At 39.8% G+C, this 15,992-nt stretch overlaps 1 protein-coding gene across 1 annotated transcript in view; it reads right to left on the minus strand.

Annotated features, from left to right (window-relative positions):
- Positions 1-12,820, minus strand: part of wwc1 (WW and C2 domain containing 1) — a 71,336-nt gene extending 58,516 nt beyond the window's left edge. The window contains exon 1 of the mRNA XM_033643733.2: positions 11,804-12,820. Coding sequence (XP_033499624.2) covers positions 11,804-11,922 — 119 coding nt within the window. The 5' untranslated portion in view covers positions 11,923-12,820. The remainder of the gene's footprint in view (positions 1-11,803) is intronic.
- Positions 12,821-15,992: the final 3,172 nt, after the last annotated feature.

Raw genomic sequence — 15,992 nt, forward strand, 5'->3', positions numbered from 1 at the left:
GTCCACACTACATCCAGATCATTTTAAGCAAATGTGTACCTTGTTAAGTGAGAACCAATCTTTAAAAATAAATACTGTCACACTGTCTGCTCACAGTTTTTGGTGTTTACTCAGTTTAATTTGCATAACTTATTAGTACCATCATTTCCCATAATGCATGACTCATCTCTTCTACAGCTACTTTGATAAAACCACTGGTGGCACGTACCATGGCTGTCCATGAGTGGGCAATCAGGGATCGAAGAATGGGGTAAAGACCTTTGAGGCTAATTTGAAATTTGGGGTTATATCAAATCTGTTTCAAACATTTTGTCAATGCCCCTGGTGTGTCTGCACAAGCTTCAACAACTTGCTCCAGAGATGGAAGCAACAGACGGCAACTGTTTTTTTCTCAGTTTCTCACAGATTGATCTCAACTCCATCAAAATGTTGAATATCAAAATATCTCAGATGGGTTAGTTCGATTGCTTTCACAGCCATTACAGACTGCTTTGAGGCTGGTATCTGTGACATCAGATTGGTACCAGATTGCTCAGATGAACAGCTTTTTGTCACATGGATGACTTGCAGTGTTGCCATTTATCCATGTGGACTGACAGCATGCTGCTCATCGACCAGTCCGAGCTTTGCAATGTTGCTCATACCAGGTTTAATGGCAGGTTAGGCAAGTCTTACTGATGGAAAAATTCATACACATACACAAGCGTACGCATGGCACTCAAAAGCATATTGTCTTGAGCTGAGGGCTCATCCCGACTACACCCGGGATTGATAAAAATAGAAAAGACCTGCAGTTTTGTTTCACCTGTCGTTTTTCTACCACAAATTAGCCACATTTCGAGGCAATTACAGACTTTAAACTGACGTAATGTGGACCTTTATCCTCCCACTTATGCTAAGAGTGGGTAACTCTGCCTTATATAACTGCTAAGCCTATCACATGATGGTCTGCATGTTTTTTAAGAAGCTTATCTGGGACTAAAACTCTGGGAGGAAAACACTGAATTCCTGCAATGTTTTGGCATCAAAGTGGTCAAAAATTAATTTGTATGATATCAATACCATATTGGCCTTTAAAGCCCAATATCAGCAAAAGCCAAGTACACACACCCCCAGGTTTCACATACCAAGGTAAACAGCCAGGCCGGGCCCCGGCGCTCTAATGCAAACTGACAAAGCGTGCGGCAGAGTGCAAACACACAGGGAGGCGGGCTGCATATCTGAACTGTGAGTCAGACGGCGATGCAGAGAAACATTCATTCAGAGCGCCGTATAAATACCTTAAGTCAAGTTATAAGGCTTCCAACTACATTTCACAGTCGCTCAAGGTCCAACGGTAACAATAACACACACACACACACACACACACACAAAACTCCTTCCACCCTCATAGTATAATCCATTTTGCTTAACTGACAAAGCTTCCCAATAAAATAAGAAATCATCATTAAAAAAGACAAATGACAGCAGATATTTGCCTCAGTCTTTCAGCACATTACCCTCATAAAAGTGACGGCGTGTTAACCAGATAACATTCCTTTCACCTGACGACATGCATTCAGTGCGTCACTGCAAGGGTGGATGGATGATATTGCACTCTGAGGAATTTAAAAGGGCTACATACTCAATTTTAGCTGATTCCTTTTTTTAAAACAACATCCTGATATTTTCTTTTCCTTCTTTTGTCACCCATTAGGTTTTATTTTTCCCCCTCATTTCAGTCCTCTTGAAGTTTGGCGGAAACCTTATATGCTGAATAAGTTTTAAGAGCCCGTGCCCACCTTTTAAATGTGACTGCCTTGTTTTCTTTATTATTATACTTTAGGAAAGGTTTGTTGAGAATAATTTGAAAAATGGCAAAAAAAATAACAAAGAAAGGGAGAAGAAATGATGTTAAAATAACATGGATGTAATAGAATATTCCAAATGTTATCAGCACTACAATGTGGCAGTCCTGTAGGGCTGCAGGTACATTAGATATTCAAATAAAAAAAAACCATCAGATATCTGTGATTCTTCCTCTGGAGGGCACCAGGCAGGATGAGTTTAAAGACACACAAAGACACACACACACACACACACAAAGATGTCAATGTCTTGCTGTCTTTCTACATTCCTAAACCCTGGACTATAATGGGAAAGTTTTCACATGGCTGCAATAAATTCAAAGCTCACTGGTCCCTTGAATTTCTTTCATATTTCTGTGTCCTCAGCTTCTGGTTTTCTCAGAGAACTTCTCTCACCTCTCATCAAGGATCATGTAGGCTCTGAGCCTCCTTGCAACCCATGTGATGTAGGAATCAAATCTTATTTCACTTACTGCACTTATGCAACATCTCTGTGGGTAATCACGTTATATAAAATGTAAATGTTTCTGTTGCTGAACAGGTAGATAAGATTTTACTGACATTATAATCAAAGCAAACAGCAGATACTGATAATGCCAAAAGTGAGGTAAAACAAGCATGAAAGTGAACACTACTGAACCGCAAAGGGAAAAATCCACTGGTGACGTCCTTACATTTCCAGGTCTATTGTGTAGTGAGGTGTATTGTTCTTTGGTGTTTCTTTGGTATTTAACCGGTCAAACATGTTGTCTAACCCACGTTTTTCTAATAAGTACAACTACGTTTGATAGTGGGAAATATTTCAGCAATCTTAACCATCTTTGCTTCCTCTTCCCTGAACAAGCAGTGAAGTGTGGCTTTTGTAATATCACAGCACAGAGGAGAAATGTTTGTATCTGTGACTGAGTGACAGGTCACAAAAACAGATGTGTTAATGTGGTGGCAGCTCACAGCTGGATGTGCTGCCCTGGGTGCAAATTGGTGCCACAACCAATGATTACTTACATTTTTGAACAACTGTTTATTTTTCTGGTGAACTGTTGTGAATGTACAGGCTATAAAATTCTAGAAGGACTGATTATGATACTAATTAGTGGTACATTTAATTTCAAAACAAAAAAAATAAAGAGTGGGAAATGGGTGTTTAAAATAACAGGGGCAATGCCAGTAAAAAGATTTAAATTAACTGACTTATGTTGAAGTCTGTGCATCTGCAGAGTAGATATTATTTTGCACACAAAAACATAAACACTGTGAAAATGTGCTGTTATAGCGGTGAGAAGCACCACCGATGTCTGCTGTCTGGCTACACATTTGAGCGGTGCATATATTACTGTGTCAGCTTGGGAAAACACTTCAGCTCTGTAGTAATGCTGCTGTTGTGAGCTGCCACAGATGAATAAGTTATAAGACAGTTGGTTATGTATTAAAGAGAACTACTCTGCAGCGGTGTGCGAGCCAGCCTCTGCTTAGATCCTAGTTAACAGTTTGCAGGGCTGCACTTTGACCCCGTGCACCTTGGCAAGCAGTGAAAGGGATTTCAGATGAATCAGGCCTTTGGCTGGTGAGTCTGCGCGCTGCTCGGTCCTTCACGTCGTGTGTTTCAGGAATGTGTGAGTGAGTGTGTGTTTTAAAGGACTTTGTTTGGGAAGGTTTCTACTCTTTCTCACTGCCTCCAAGTGTTGAAGTGTAAAGCAACCAGAGGAATTTCACGAAAAGGAGAAAGTCTTCATTCCACCTGCAACTACAGTGACGAGTGTCCGTTCTCACTAGGAGTCAAAATGAATTGAGGCCGACCGCCAATAAATTATTGTGTACAACAAAATGTTAGAACCAAACCAAACATGACAACTACTTCAATCTATTATTCATTTCACTTGTTGTTGTCCTGACACATATTCACACTTCAATTCCACGACAGTGTTCTGAGAGTCACTACTGATGGTTTGTGGCACAATGACTGGGGACAGACATGGCCCGAAGTAAAAACTAAACACAAAGTAGCTGCCAACCAAAAACACAAGACCCTGAAGTGGGTGTACCACTGGCAGACAGGACAGGTGAGTGACACCTGAACATTGTATCAGTGGCTTGACTAAAGCATGACTAAACATCAGGTGAACAGAATCAGGGGTCCACCACATCAGACAGAGTCTATCGGCAGAATATGGGCCTTTCCCAAACCACCCCCTACACCCTCCCCCTACCCACTTCCCCCATGTTTCTACGTTCACACAGAGGGTCAGCCACATTAAGTGCCATCCCAACCAACTACAGGGGAGTGGAAGTGGGTTTAAAAACCCTCCAACAGCAAATCTGCAACAATGCTGCCTCACTAACCAAGTGCAATGCCATGCTGTGTTCATAATAGAAGACGCTCCGTACAAATCAAGTTCTTGGCTACTACCCTTACAAAAACAAAACTTTAAATGGACTGCACTTGTATAGCACATTTGTCTTCCGACCACTCAAAGTGCTTTTACCCTACGAGTAACATTCACTCATTCACACACACAGTCACACACTGGTGGCCAAAGCTACCATACATGGTGCCCCCTGCTACTCAGTATCCACTCACACACTGATGTAACAGCCATCGAGAGCAATTTGGGGTTCAGCATCTTGCCCACGGATACTTCAACATGCGGACTGTAAGAGCCAGGGATCAAAGTGCCGATCTTCCTATCAGTGGACAACCAGCTCTACCTCTGAGCAACAGTCGCCCTTTATATAACAAGTTATTTATTTCTTTTAATGACAAAAGGATAATATACAAAAATTCAGGTAACCAATGGCGGCATATTATTTTTCTCCATGTTTACAAAAAGTTACAACAGCCTTTTACACCGCCAAGAGGGAAGTTTGCCCCAAAGCTTGCCGCTGTATTTACACCCACACCTTCATGAAGGGGAGCGTCATTCGGCTGTGACTACAAATGGAGTTACACTCTGCAACCGAGTGGGAGTGGGTAGGGTCTGGTTTGGGTAAGGCCCTTACTTACTTACTCCTCTTCGTCCCCTATGGGACATAAGGCTTCAGTGAGCACTCTCCATTGCATTCGGTCCCTGACAGCATGTCGCGAGTCTCTCCCCACGACAGGTTCATCTGTTCCAATCTCCTTGGTGATGTTCAGCTTCCCGTTTTCTTGTACAGTTCATTGTTGGAGATCTCGTTAGGCCAAAAGATCTGGCGTATTCGTCGGAGGCATCCATTATGGAACACTTCCATTCTCCTCATGTCTGTTTTGACAACTCGCCAGCTCTCTGAACCGTACAGCAGAACAGACTTTACATTGCTGTTATATAGGAGCATATTCATTTTAAGGCTGTATTGTTTTGATCTCCAGATGGGACGGAGTTGGGAGAAGGCACCCTGAGCATTTCCCAGCCTTGCTTTGATGTCTTTTGATGCCCCGCTGTCCTTACTGATGAGGCTGCCCAGATAGGTGAAATCTTCCACAAACTCAAGTGGTTCCTCATTAACAAGGATGGGCACTGTGGGGATGGAGCTGACACACATCACTTGTGTTTTGGAGGTGTTGATACTGAGCCCAACTTGTCTGGCAAAGTTGTTCAGCCTATCAGTTTTAGCCTTCATGTTGTACTGGTTGGTTGATAGAAGAGCAAGATCGTCAGCGAAGTCAAGATCTTCCAGCTGGGAGAACAGAGTCCACTGGGTGCCTCTGGGTCTGCCTGCTGTGGTGTTGGTTGTGATCCAGTCTGTGGCGACCAGGAAGAGGATAGGGGAGATGATGCACCCTTGTCTCACTCCGGATTGCACGGAAAACCACTCAGAGAGGTCATTTGAGTGTGTTATATGGATCCTGAACATTACTCAGCATTATCTGCAAAAGCCTGATGCAACCAAAGATTTTAGGCATCTGACCAGTGATACCAATACATGAGAAAACTCATCAAGCTGATACTCAAATATCCTTTAAAGGATACATTTACAATTTTTCAGGTCTTATAACAAAAGTCAGGTGCCTCATATGAACACTGAAACAGGTTTCCAAATGTTTGGTGGTTTCAGCTACAGATTAATCAAAACCATTATTGACAGATTAACCTGTAGACAAATATCTTCTAAATCCCAGTGCACACAGTGCCACGACTGATCTAAGACAGTCGTGCACATAGTAGCAGGGTGTGACAAAAAATAAACATAGTAAAAATCAAACTTTGGTATCACATCTGTGCTATTCTTATACATTTAAGCATGCAACACCAAAAAAAATTAAACCAGTAAAATGGCAAATTTGTTGTTTTAACCCTGCAAATTTATAGTAAAGGCAGTGAATATGTCAGAGCATTTTAATAGGACATGAAAATTTTTTGTCACATTTCTAAAACTGGAGGATAACAGCTATGACTCTTGCATTCCCATCTACTGACTGTTTGCTTGTAGTGCCGATGACTAAGGAACTGAAACATGTTGTACAGTTGATTCATTGCCCCCCTGGATAACAGCATCAACTACATACATAAAACGTGTGAAATACAGGGACAAAGTCAACCTAATGCAATAAGTAAAGACTTTATGTGTTCTCTCACACCAAACAGCCACACAGAAAAGAAAAAAACAACCCCTAAGCCTCCCGAATTCCAGACATAAGCCATTAAAGGGATTTGGTGTCAAAGTCCGAGGGGTCTTAAGTAACTGGTAAAGATGAAAAACGAGTCCCCCTTAAAAAAATCTGCCCTCCCCTCTACGCTGCGTTTTCGTACAAGCAGGACTCTGTCATGTAGTGCTGCATGCTTAGTACTCTAAGCCTATTACACTGATGGATTTCTATATGAGAGAGAGAGAGAGAGGGGAAAAAAGGTAACTCACACCTCAAGACCTGATGTGTAATTACAGGAATGTAAATGAAGCAGGAGGCACCCTGGGAGAAATACAGAGAGGAAGAAAATAACTCTGGTAATTTGGTACCTGAATTGGGAAAATGGACAAATCAGTTTTTCTGGTTTGAGACCAACATAAATTTGAGCACTTTGACAAACCAAATGAAGTATGCTGTATTTTTAAATATCTTAAACATGTTAGAGAATTCTTTACCTCAAGTCCACCATCATATATCCATTTTCTGCCAATGAAAAACATAAATTTTGATGACTTGAGCATGAAATAAATGTCTATTAGGTGTTTTCTAAACTGTGCACTCAATGTAAAAACTATTAAAATCACCTTCTTACTAACTGATACACTGTTTTTTACACAATGCTGTGCCCAACCAATTATCCCAGGACTTTTTTATGAAGTATTAAAAGGATGACAGGGATTTTGCCTAAGCTCCTCAAGCAGGTTGCGATTAAGCTGAAGAGCTCAGACAGCAAAATTAAAAAATACCCTTAAATACCTTGTAGATCAAAATATTGTGATGTGATTGAAAGCGCCAGACAAGCTACTAATCAGACCTTGTGGTGAAACTGTTATCTTCATCTCCAAATTGTCTGAAATTAGAGAAAGTATGTAGAAAACGACCAAAAAATTCAAATTGTACAAAAATAAAGCTGTAAATGATGGTTCTGCATTTTTAGGCACAGTGAGTGCGTTTACATGGACAGTTTAATTCCCTTTTCATTCAGAAAGAAAGTCCATTCCTATTAAAAGTGAACACCTAATTCAGAATGAAAATGGCCAATGCAATTGAAAATTCAATCCAATGTAAGGGGCTGGAATATTCCGTTTCTAATTCCGAAAGAAAGAATTCCTCGCACTTGTATACACTCATTCCTCTTTAAGTTCATTCCAATCTTTCTGCGCATGCTCATTTCCTTGCCCTTCTGGTGCGATGACGTATATAGCGCACACAGCAACGGGCTGAGATAGAGCAGTTGGACTCGTTGCACTCACCGGTTTCCATTCGCCACAGCACGGTCTTCTATCTCCCTTCTTCGACCTTCTACCTCCCTTCTTCTCCTCAACAGACGAAGCATTAGCAGAACAAGGTTGTTGTCGTACTGCTGCTTCAAGAATATAAGCAAAACAAGCCCGGTCGTAGGCCGAATCACAGCTGTGACGATATCACAGTACAACATCATGAGCTCGAGTATGATATTAATTTAATACAACAGTTCAACAGTTAAATAAGCAAGGCTGATTAAGAAATGTTGAAAAATGAGGACAAAATAGATAATTTAAGCATTTTATTTGTCTTCTGCCAATAAAAATAGTTCCCTCAGGACTCCGCTGTCACCGTTGCTATGTAACGCAGACATGGTGCGCCAGGCACTTACTCTTTATACACATTTATCTGCACATTTCCATTAATTGTGCAGCCGGTGAAATAAGTCTCTGGTGACTGCATGGTGGACTGTGGCTTCACAGGCACAGCCGACTCTGCCTTCTGATCTGACAGTATGTTGCTTTTCTCCAAGTCATTGAGCTCCGCTGATGAAACACTGACAAACCTGGATGTGTGCTCAGATGGATTCAGCTTCTCCTCTCCTTCATCTTCCTCTGATGACCATTCATAGTTCAATTCAAAACTTATTTTAGGAAATAAATCCATATTTTTGGCTGTTTGACAGTGGATGAATTAATTAGCCTACAACGCAACTGCTGACCTAACTGACACTAACCGTCAGTTTTGATTTGATTGTTGATTGCAATCAGCTGTGAGGCGGAGTGATACATACACAGTGAAATAACCGTGATGATGTTGTACTCCAACATCATCACGGTTTTACTGTCTCTCGACCAATCAGATTGCAGGGCCGGAACTAACTGTTGTATAATCAGATTTATTTCATTCCGAATGAGAAGCCATCATGTTCCGCACCCAGACTTCACAGCCAATGTCTTCCATCCATTTTACTGCGTTGTTCCAGGCAGCCATTGACTTTCATCCATTTTACTATAGCTTTCAATCTGTCAGGGAGCTATTGGCTTCCATTTCTTGTTACTGTGGTGTTCGACCTTCTGGGCAGCCATTGGCTTTCATCCATTTTACTATAGCTTTCAATCTGTCAGAGGGCTATTGGCTTCCATTTCTTGTTACTGTGGTGTTCGACCTTCTGGGCAGCCATTGGCTTTCATCCATTTTACTATAGGTTTCAATATATTGGACAGCTTCTGGCATCTATTTGTATTTTACTATAGTGTTCGACCTTCTGGGCAGCCATTGGCTTTCATTCATTTCACTGTGGCTTTCAATCTGTCAGAAAACTACCAGCTTCCATTTCTTGTTACTGTGGTGTTCGACCTTCCTGGCTGCCACTGGCTTACATTCTCTTTACTATGAGTTTCGGCTTACCGGGGAACCTTAGCTGACATCCGTTTCGCTATAGCAAGAAAAACAACTTGCAAAGCCTTGAAACTTATTTGAGATGCTGTAAGTAATCCACCTCAGTGAACATCATGTTCCCTTGGTGTTGACTACATAGCTCAGAAATGTTCCCCTGTGAAGCGTCCTTGAACACGCAAGCAGCTGCATTCATGTATGATGGTAATGTAACCTTGCCGAAACAATGACAGCAATGAGATGTTCACCATGACGGATGACTCATTTCAAGTTTTGAGTATCTGTAGGTTCACTCCTTTTTCACGCTGCAGTAAAATGAATGTAAACCCAATGGCTGGCTGGAATACAGGAAACTAGACACTGATGGCCTGCTACTGTATGGTGGTGTAAACATGATTTGTAGTTAACTGGTAGGGACGGGTTATTGGCATGGGGCTCTCATGTGCCAATTTATGTCTCTATGAAGATGTGTTGCTATGAAAACTAATACAGGACATACAACATTAAGTTGGCAGAGAAACACACATCCATCAAGGTGTGAATAATAAATCCAATCATGCAAAATATGCAATATAACCATACTGAAAATAACCTTTTCATTCTCAACTGAATGTATTACTTAGGGTATTTCTTAAGGGTACAAACCTATGGGAGTTTTCTCTGTGAATTCTAACATGTTCTTTCTATAACGATTCGAACAGGACTGAGGAAGTCCTGCCCTCTGTTTATTCCCCGTCTCCCCTTTCAAGGCTAATGAGACATCACTTTATGAACGGAACCCACTGTGAGAATGAAAGCCTTGTTTATCATCTCCAGTATCTTCCAGATGCATTCACTTAAGGACGTCAACCTGGTTCAAGGTTGCATTTCTAATTCAAATAAGAGAACACTGCAGTTGTGAAAGCAGACATCATTTGTGCAGGAGACTTTACTGCCTGTGTTCTTATTAAGATTTCCCCTCATTGTCATTCTGCTGTTCTTTACTCTCGCTTAAAGCTGCTTCCAGTCTTGGCTACCGCTGCCACACTCATCCAAATGATACCTACAGCAACACTGTTTCTTCTGCAAATGTCCCGTCTGGATTTCTTATTCTCATTTCCCCAGCTGTGTCTCAATTTCTTGTGAGCAAATATGATGCTGGTTCTCGCTTCTTAAATGTGAGGATACATGATCTTAACTTGAATATCTTTGGGTTTTTGACAGCTAAGACATCTGAATACATCACCTTCGGCTGTGGGAAATTTTCTGGGCCATTTTTGGAACAATTAGGCCTTAATGAAAAACAATCTGGTAATGAAAAACATTAGCTGCAGGAGAAGTTGGAACCATCAAATGTTCAGAATTTTTGCTTGAAAACAGACCTAAAGGATTAACTGAGTATTAAAAAAGGTTGTTGACTCATATTCTGTCAATCGACTTATCATCGTAGCTCTGCTTGGCAACATGCGGGAGCTTATGTGTGCTCTTTTCTCCACCATCACTTGCCTAACACACGCACACCTATCTGTATACAGGCGTGGAGAGATAACGTTTGCTTGAAAGACTATGAAAAATCACAATAATCCTCCTTAGAATAACTATTACACGTACAATAGGCATAACCTGGAGATAAGCATGTGATGTAGATAAAGACCTTCATTGAAGATAAGACTTCACTGATCCCGAGGGGGGTGTTACAGCAGCACAAAGACAGTTTAATGAAATAAATCAGATAAATAAGAGATATAGAATTAAAAATATATAGGCTACATTACAATATCTTAAGACTACGTGCAAACATTTTGGTGACACTGTCTACAGCTTAATGTGTATCAGAGACAGCTTGACACAGGGATGTGACAGGTCATCGGGTTCAGTGACAGTCATACCAGTTTCAGAGATGAACAAGCTAAACATGCATCTCTGGCAGTCTGATTCAGATCTTCATCCCCCAGCGGTCTCGGGATGGATTGTGCTGAGTGCTGTGCAGGGATAAACCTGTGATTTATTTGTATTTTGAGGTATTACGCAGAGAAAGGTGCAATAAATGCCTCACAGAAATTATGTCCTGCTTCCTTTGAGTCTCCTGGACATTAAGCAGCATTTATTTCCTCCTTGTTCTCCTGGACTCTCTGCTAATTGGAATTTATGGGCCTGCTGCTAATTGCAATGAAGGACTGCGCACATGTGTAACAGTTCCCTGAGCAGGAAAAACAACCTTCTTCAATCTCTTTTTGGCAGGTTACAGTAATTTACATTTATTGTGCACAAATCCAAGCTATCTTAAAACTATTTCACAAACCCTTTTAATGAGGATATGGGGTGGATGGAGTTCCAGGCCTAAACAGCACACACATTTGCTCTTTGCTGACATTATGGCTGGTATTAATAAAAGCAATCAATATATGTGCTATGATGATTAACAGGGGACCAACATGTATGCATCTTTTATCACTAATTTGCTGATTTATAATATGCATTAGGCTTCAGGATGCACTGTAATCTGACATGAATATTTATTTTATTTGCAGAGGCAACACACTTAGTTAATGCCTATCAATCTCATGTAGTCTTATAGTGATATGTATATCACATTTATTTTATTTTAACTGATGACTATCTCATGTTGATCATCTGCAGAAGGTCAAAGGTCATCCATCTAATTCATTAGTAATAGTCTGTATCACACACACACACACACACACACACACACACACATACACACTCCTACCTGTCTCTGGGGTCGATCCAGCTGGTGCACTGGTTAATATGGTCAATGTAATAGACTTTGCCATCAAAGTCTCTGGCTTCCTCCCAACCCTCAGGTAGTGGCAACTCCTTCCTTGGCATGTCAGGCGAGTCTCCATGTAATTATCTCCTCTCTACTCAAAATTATAACGAAGGGAAACCATCGCTTCTCTCTGTCATCATCATCACCACTATCATCATCGACAGTATCAGCTGTTATTCCCAAAATTCCCGGTCTGGTGCGGTTTGGATTAGGCCATAATAATAATCCATAATAATCCACAGATTAACAAGGAATCAAACCCCCAGAGAGGGGACTGTTAAAGAAACTCAGAGGGTGAAACAGTTCCTGCAGGCTGCACTTGAGCACCAACTCATTTCTGTGCGAGTGTCAAGTCATCCGTAGTATAAACACAACGGTCGTGAAACAAAACCGCGTTGCTATATGACGTGTTTTTCCAGCTGTGAGCGCATGTTTCTGCAACTTTAACAGAAACTTTACACAGGCCTGGTTAGCAACTTCTGAAGTAAACTAACTACGATTATCCACGGTCCACAGAACACGGACGGTGCTGCTGCAAGTGTTACAACGTAAACAGAAAGGCAGCCTCACGTCCAAGTCCATAAAGCTCCGGATAAAGATGGAAAATGAGGGCAGTGATGTGTCCACAGCAGCTGTGTGTTACAGAGGGAACCGTCCAAGTGCCTGTTTTATCCTCTAAAATCCCCAAACTGGACTCGTTGCTTCTTGTTGCCGACAGGCCACCATGTTTAGCAGCAGTAACCGATGCTAGCCGCCAGCCGCGGGGTGACGAACACTGTGAACACCGCTGAGAGAAAAAAGTAACGACTGAATCCACGGCCGTTAAAAGCCGGTATATCCGTGAAAAACTTATATGTTAATCTCTTGTATTAACCGTTAAAAACCGGACGGGAGGGAAGCGGCGGCGGCGGCGGTAAAGTCTTTCCCTCAGTCCCGATGACTTCGGCCGGTCGAACGCTGTCAATGTACAAACAGTTACCATGACTTCCTGTTGTCATTTCAAAATAAAAGCTCGGTTGACCAATTCAGCCGGAAAAATAACACTTCCGGTCACACTTTTCAAATATAAAATATAAGATTTTAAACACAACGTTACCTGAATGGGCTGTTTAATTAGATTATGGCTGGTGTGAATAAAATCAATTAACTTCTCTGTTAAGTTGATGAACTGCATCATTGGTTTTGTTTAATAGACCTATCTAATGTTAAATGCATTGCAAAGTAAGGGACTGTCCTTTACTTGTCAGAGAAGAGGGGTAGCTGGGGTGTTAGTTTTTTTATCCTTACCTTAGCTACAAATATTTTTCCTGAAGTCTCCCTGAGTGACTTGAGGAAAATGCATGACCCTAACTCCACCATATTAACCAGAGACTCTGCTAAAAAAAACAAAGCATTGTCTTTGAACAGGAAGTAGTTTTTGGTTAAAAAAAAGTCCTCATTTGGGGACAATGGGTTTATTTTTAATAGTTGCAAGCATGTAATAAATTATTGTTTATTGGGTGGAACATATTTAAAAGTCTTGTGATATGTCATTTTGTAACTGTATTAAATTTCCCCTGCTTCGTACTCCAGTCTACAAATGTCCTTTGTGTCTGGAGGAACAGTCTGTCACATAAAATTAGCCTGTTTGAAAGTCCCAGTGTCATCAAACCAGTACTTCCTAATTAACAGCATTTTACCTCGTTACTATTACTAAAATTGATCAAATTTGTGTGCCATGTCAAACTACAGACATAAAATTAGATCAGGTTTTGTACCTTGTCCACCTTTGTGTCGGGATCAGCTGTGGACTGAGAATAAAAGTGTCCATAAACAAGGACTACAGGTCTGAGATAAGAATGAAGTTTAAGGTGCAGGAAACCCAAAATGTAATGTTCTCGTGTGAGGACGCAGGGTCTCAGGAGGATAGATTAGTTGTAAATTAGTTGGCAAAATTTTAAATGAGACAGGTAGAATAAAGTGATTCAGATGAAATATCACTATCCTAAGATCAGATTTGGTTATGTTTTTTTTGTTTGTTTGTTTGTTTTGGACAGAAGTGTTTGTCCCACATAATGTGCTCAAGGACCATCAGAATTTTAAAAATCCAACGATAATCTCTGTATCACAGTTTCTGGCTATGACAAATGGTGTATCTGGTGATTTTCAATTAATTTTTTCTTTAAAAATTGGTGGTAAAGGAAATAAAAAACATCTTTATTTCTCCTATAGTCCGAACAGTGACATATTTAAGTTATCACAGTTTTGTTATTATTGTTTTATCAATATATCTTTCATTTATCGTTGTTTAATTGATTATTTCATTTGCATTGACTTTCCATTTCCTTGTGGTTGTGGCCATTTTAGATCATTTCACTCCTTTAACTTTTGTTTGATTCACCTGTTTAATATATGTAGTTACGTATTTAATTTCATGAGTATGTTTTATCCTTCACAGGCCTCTATATTAACAAACTTTCAAGCCTGCAGCGCCCTCTGGTGGTGATCTTGTTGAACTGCTGAATGGATGCTCAATGCTGAGAAATCCAAACTGACTTCAGGTTCATTTTACAGGCTGTATCTCAGGTACCTCTACTCTGATTACAATTAAACTTGGGGAAATGAATCCTGACAACCGTGTGCCCCGACATATAAGAAATCACACCATTTGTTTCAAAGGTCACACATTAATTTAAGGGCAAAGAAAGCACCTGGTCTTATTTTTGTTATAAGAGGCATTATGTAGTTTGCTTTGTTATAGCAATTCAAAAACACATTGATTACATAAATGCTAAAGATAAAAAAACATACATTAACTAAATACACAACTGATATATTATAAATCCTGCTTTTGTAATACGTTATGGACTTAAGGACTTTTTAAATTATGGACCATGTTGAAAAAAAGTGTGTCACTGTGATGAGTTCCTTGGGTACATTTGTGTCTATATATCTATACACTGAAGAGAAGAAAATCCATTGATGGTTTTTAAAGGTGTGTGAAAAGTAAAAAGACACCTATCAGTAGGTGTCACAAATTGTGATCACAATTAAAGACGCCTATTTTGTCTTTAATTGATCTGAGGGTTGCCTGCAGTAAAGGGTGTATTCCAATTCCAAGTTGATTTATTCAATTCAATTCAATTTATTTATTTTTCTGCGGTGGCAATTTACGATTTTTTAAAACTTATTTTCATTAATAAATCTATCAAGTTGCAGTATTTCCCGTTGCAGAAGCATCTACTCAAGTGTTCTTAAGTACTTTTAATTTACTTGAGTGTATCATTATGACATATTTCTACCCCAATACATTACATTTCAAATGGAAATATTATACTGTTACTCCACTACATTCATTTCACACAATTATTTATTATATTAAGATTTCAAATTTAAAAAAATCAACTTAATTTTAACCTCAAACATAAAACATGATGCAGAGTTATGTAGACTGAACCACCAGTAAATAAAGTAGTAATAATTTGCTCCACCTCTGCCACATATAAAATGCATCTTACACATAAACCATCAGTTACTTTTGATACTTAAAGTACATTTTGCTGATATTCTAATACTATTGTACAATTAGTTGAGCAAAATTTTCAATGCAAGACTTTTACTTGAGGCTTGGACTGTTAATGGTGAAGCTACTGGTGAAAACATTTCTCACTATTTTAAGAATGTTCACAAACCCATTAATCAATTAATGGAGAAATAATGCAGATTAATACATAATGAAAATAATCATTAGTTGAAGTTTTATACAAAATAGTTGAAAGAATTCCATCTCAACCAGCTACAACAGTAAACTCCTGCTTGTACATTAATACATTTTTAATTTATTTTTTTTTTAATACATATTTAATTTAATACTTTATTTTTTGTAATGGATCATTTTTACTGTGTGGGATTTGTGCTTTTATTTAAGTGTCAGTGTGGTGTGTCCATGGGAGAATAAAAAGGGCTGTTTTTAAGAAGAAAGTAGGCCTATGATGACAGAGCAGCTCATCAACACAACTTCTTATAAAGTTTACTCTTAAGATTCTTTGTGCGGAGTTTTATGGGCTGAGTCAGAAACCAGATGATGTCTGTAAAGCCAATTTAACAAGACCATAAATAAGACTGAGGCTTGACTCTAGATGGAGCACTT

The sequence above is a fragment of the Epinephelus lanceolatus genome, chromosome 11 (genome assembly GCF_041903045.1).
Source record: "Epinephelus lanceolatus isolate andai-2023 chromosome 11, ASM4190304v1, whole genome shotgun sequence".
NCBI lineage: Eukaryota > Metazoa > Chordata > Actinopteri > Perciformes > Serranidae > Epinephelus > Epinephelus lanceolatus.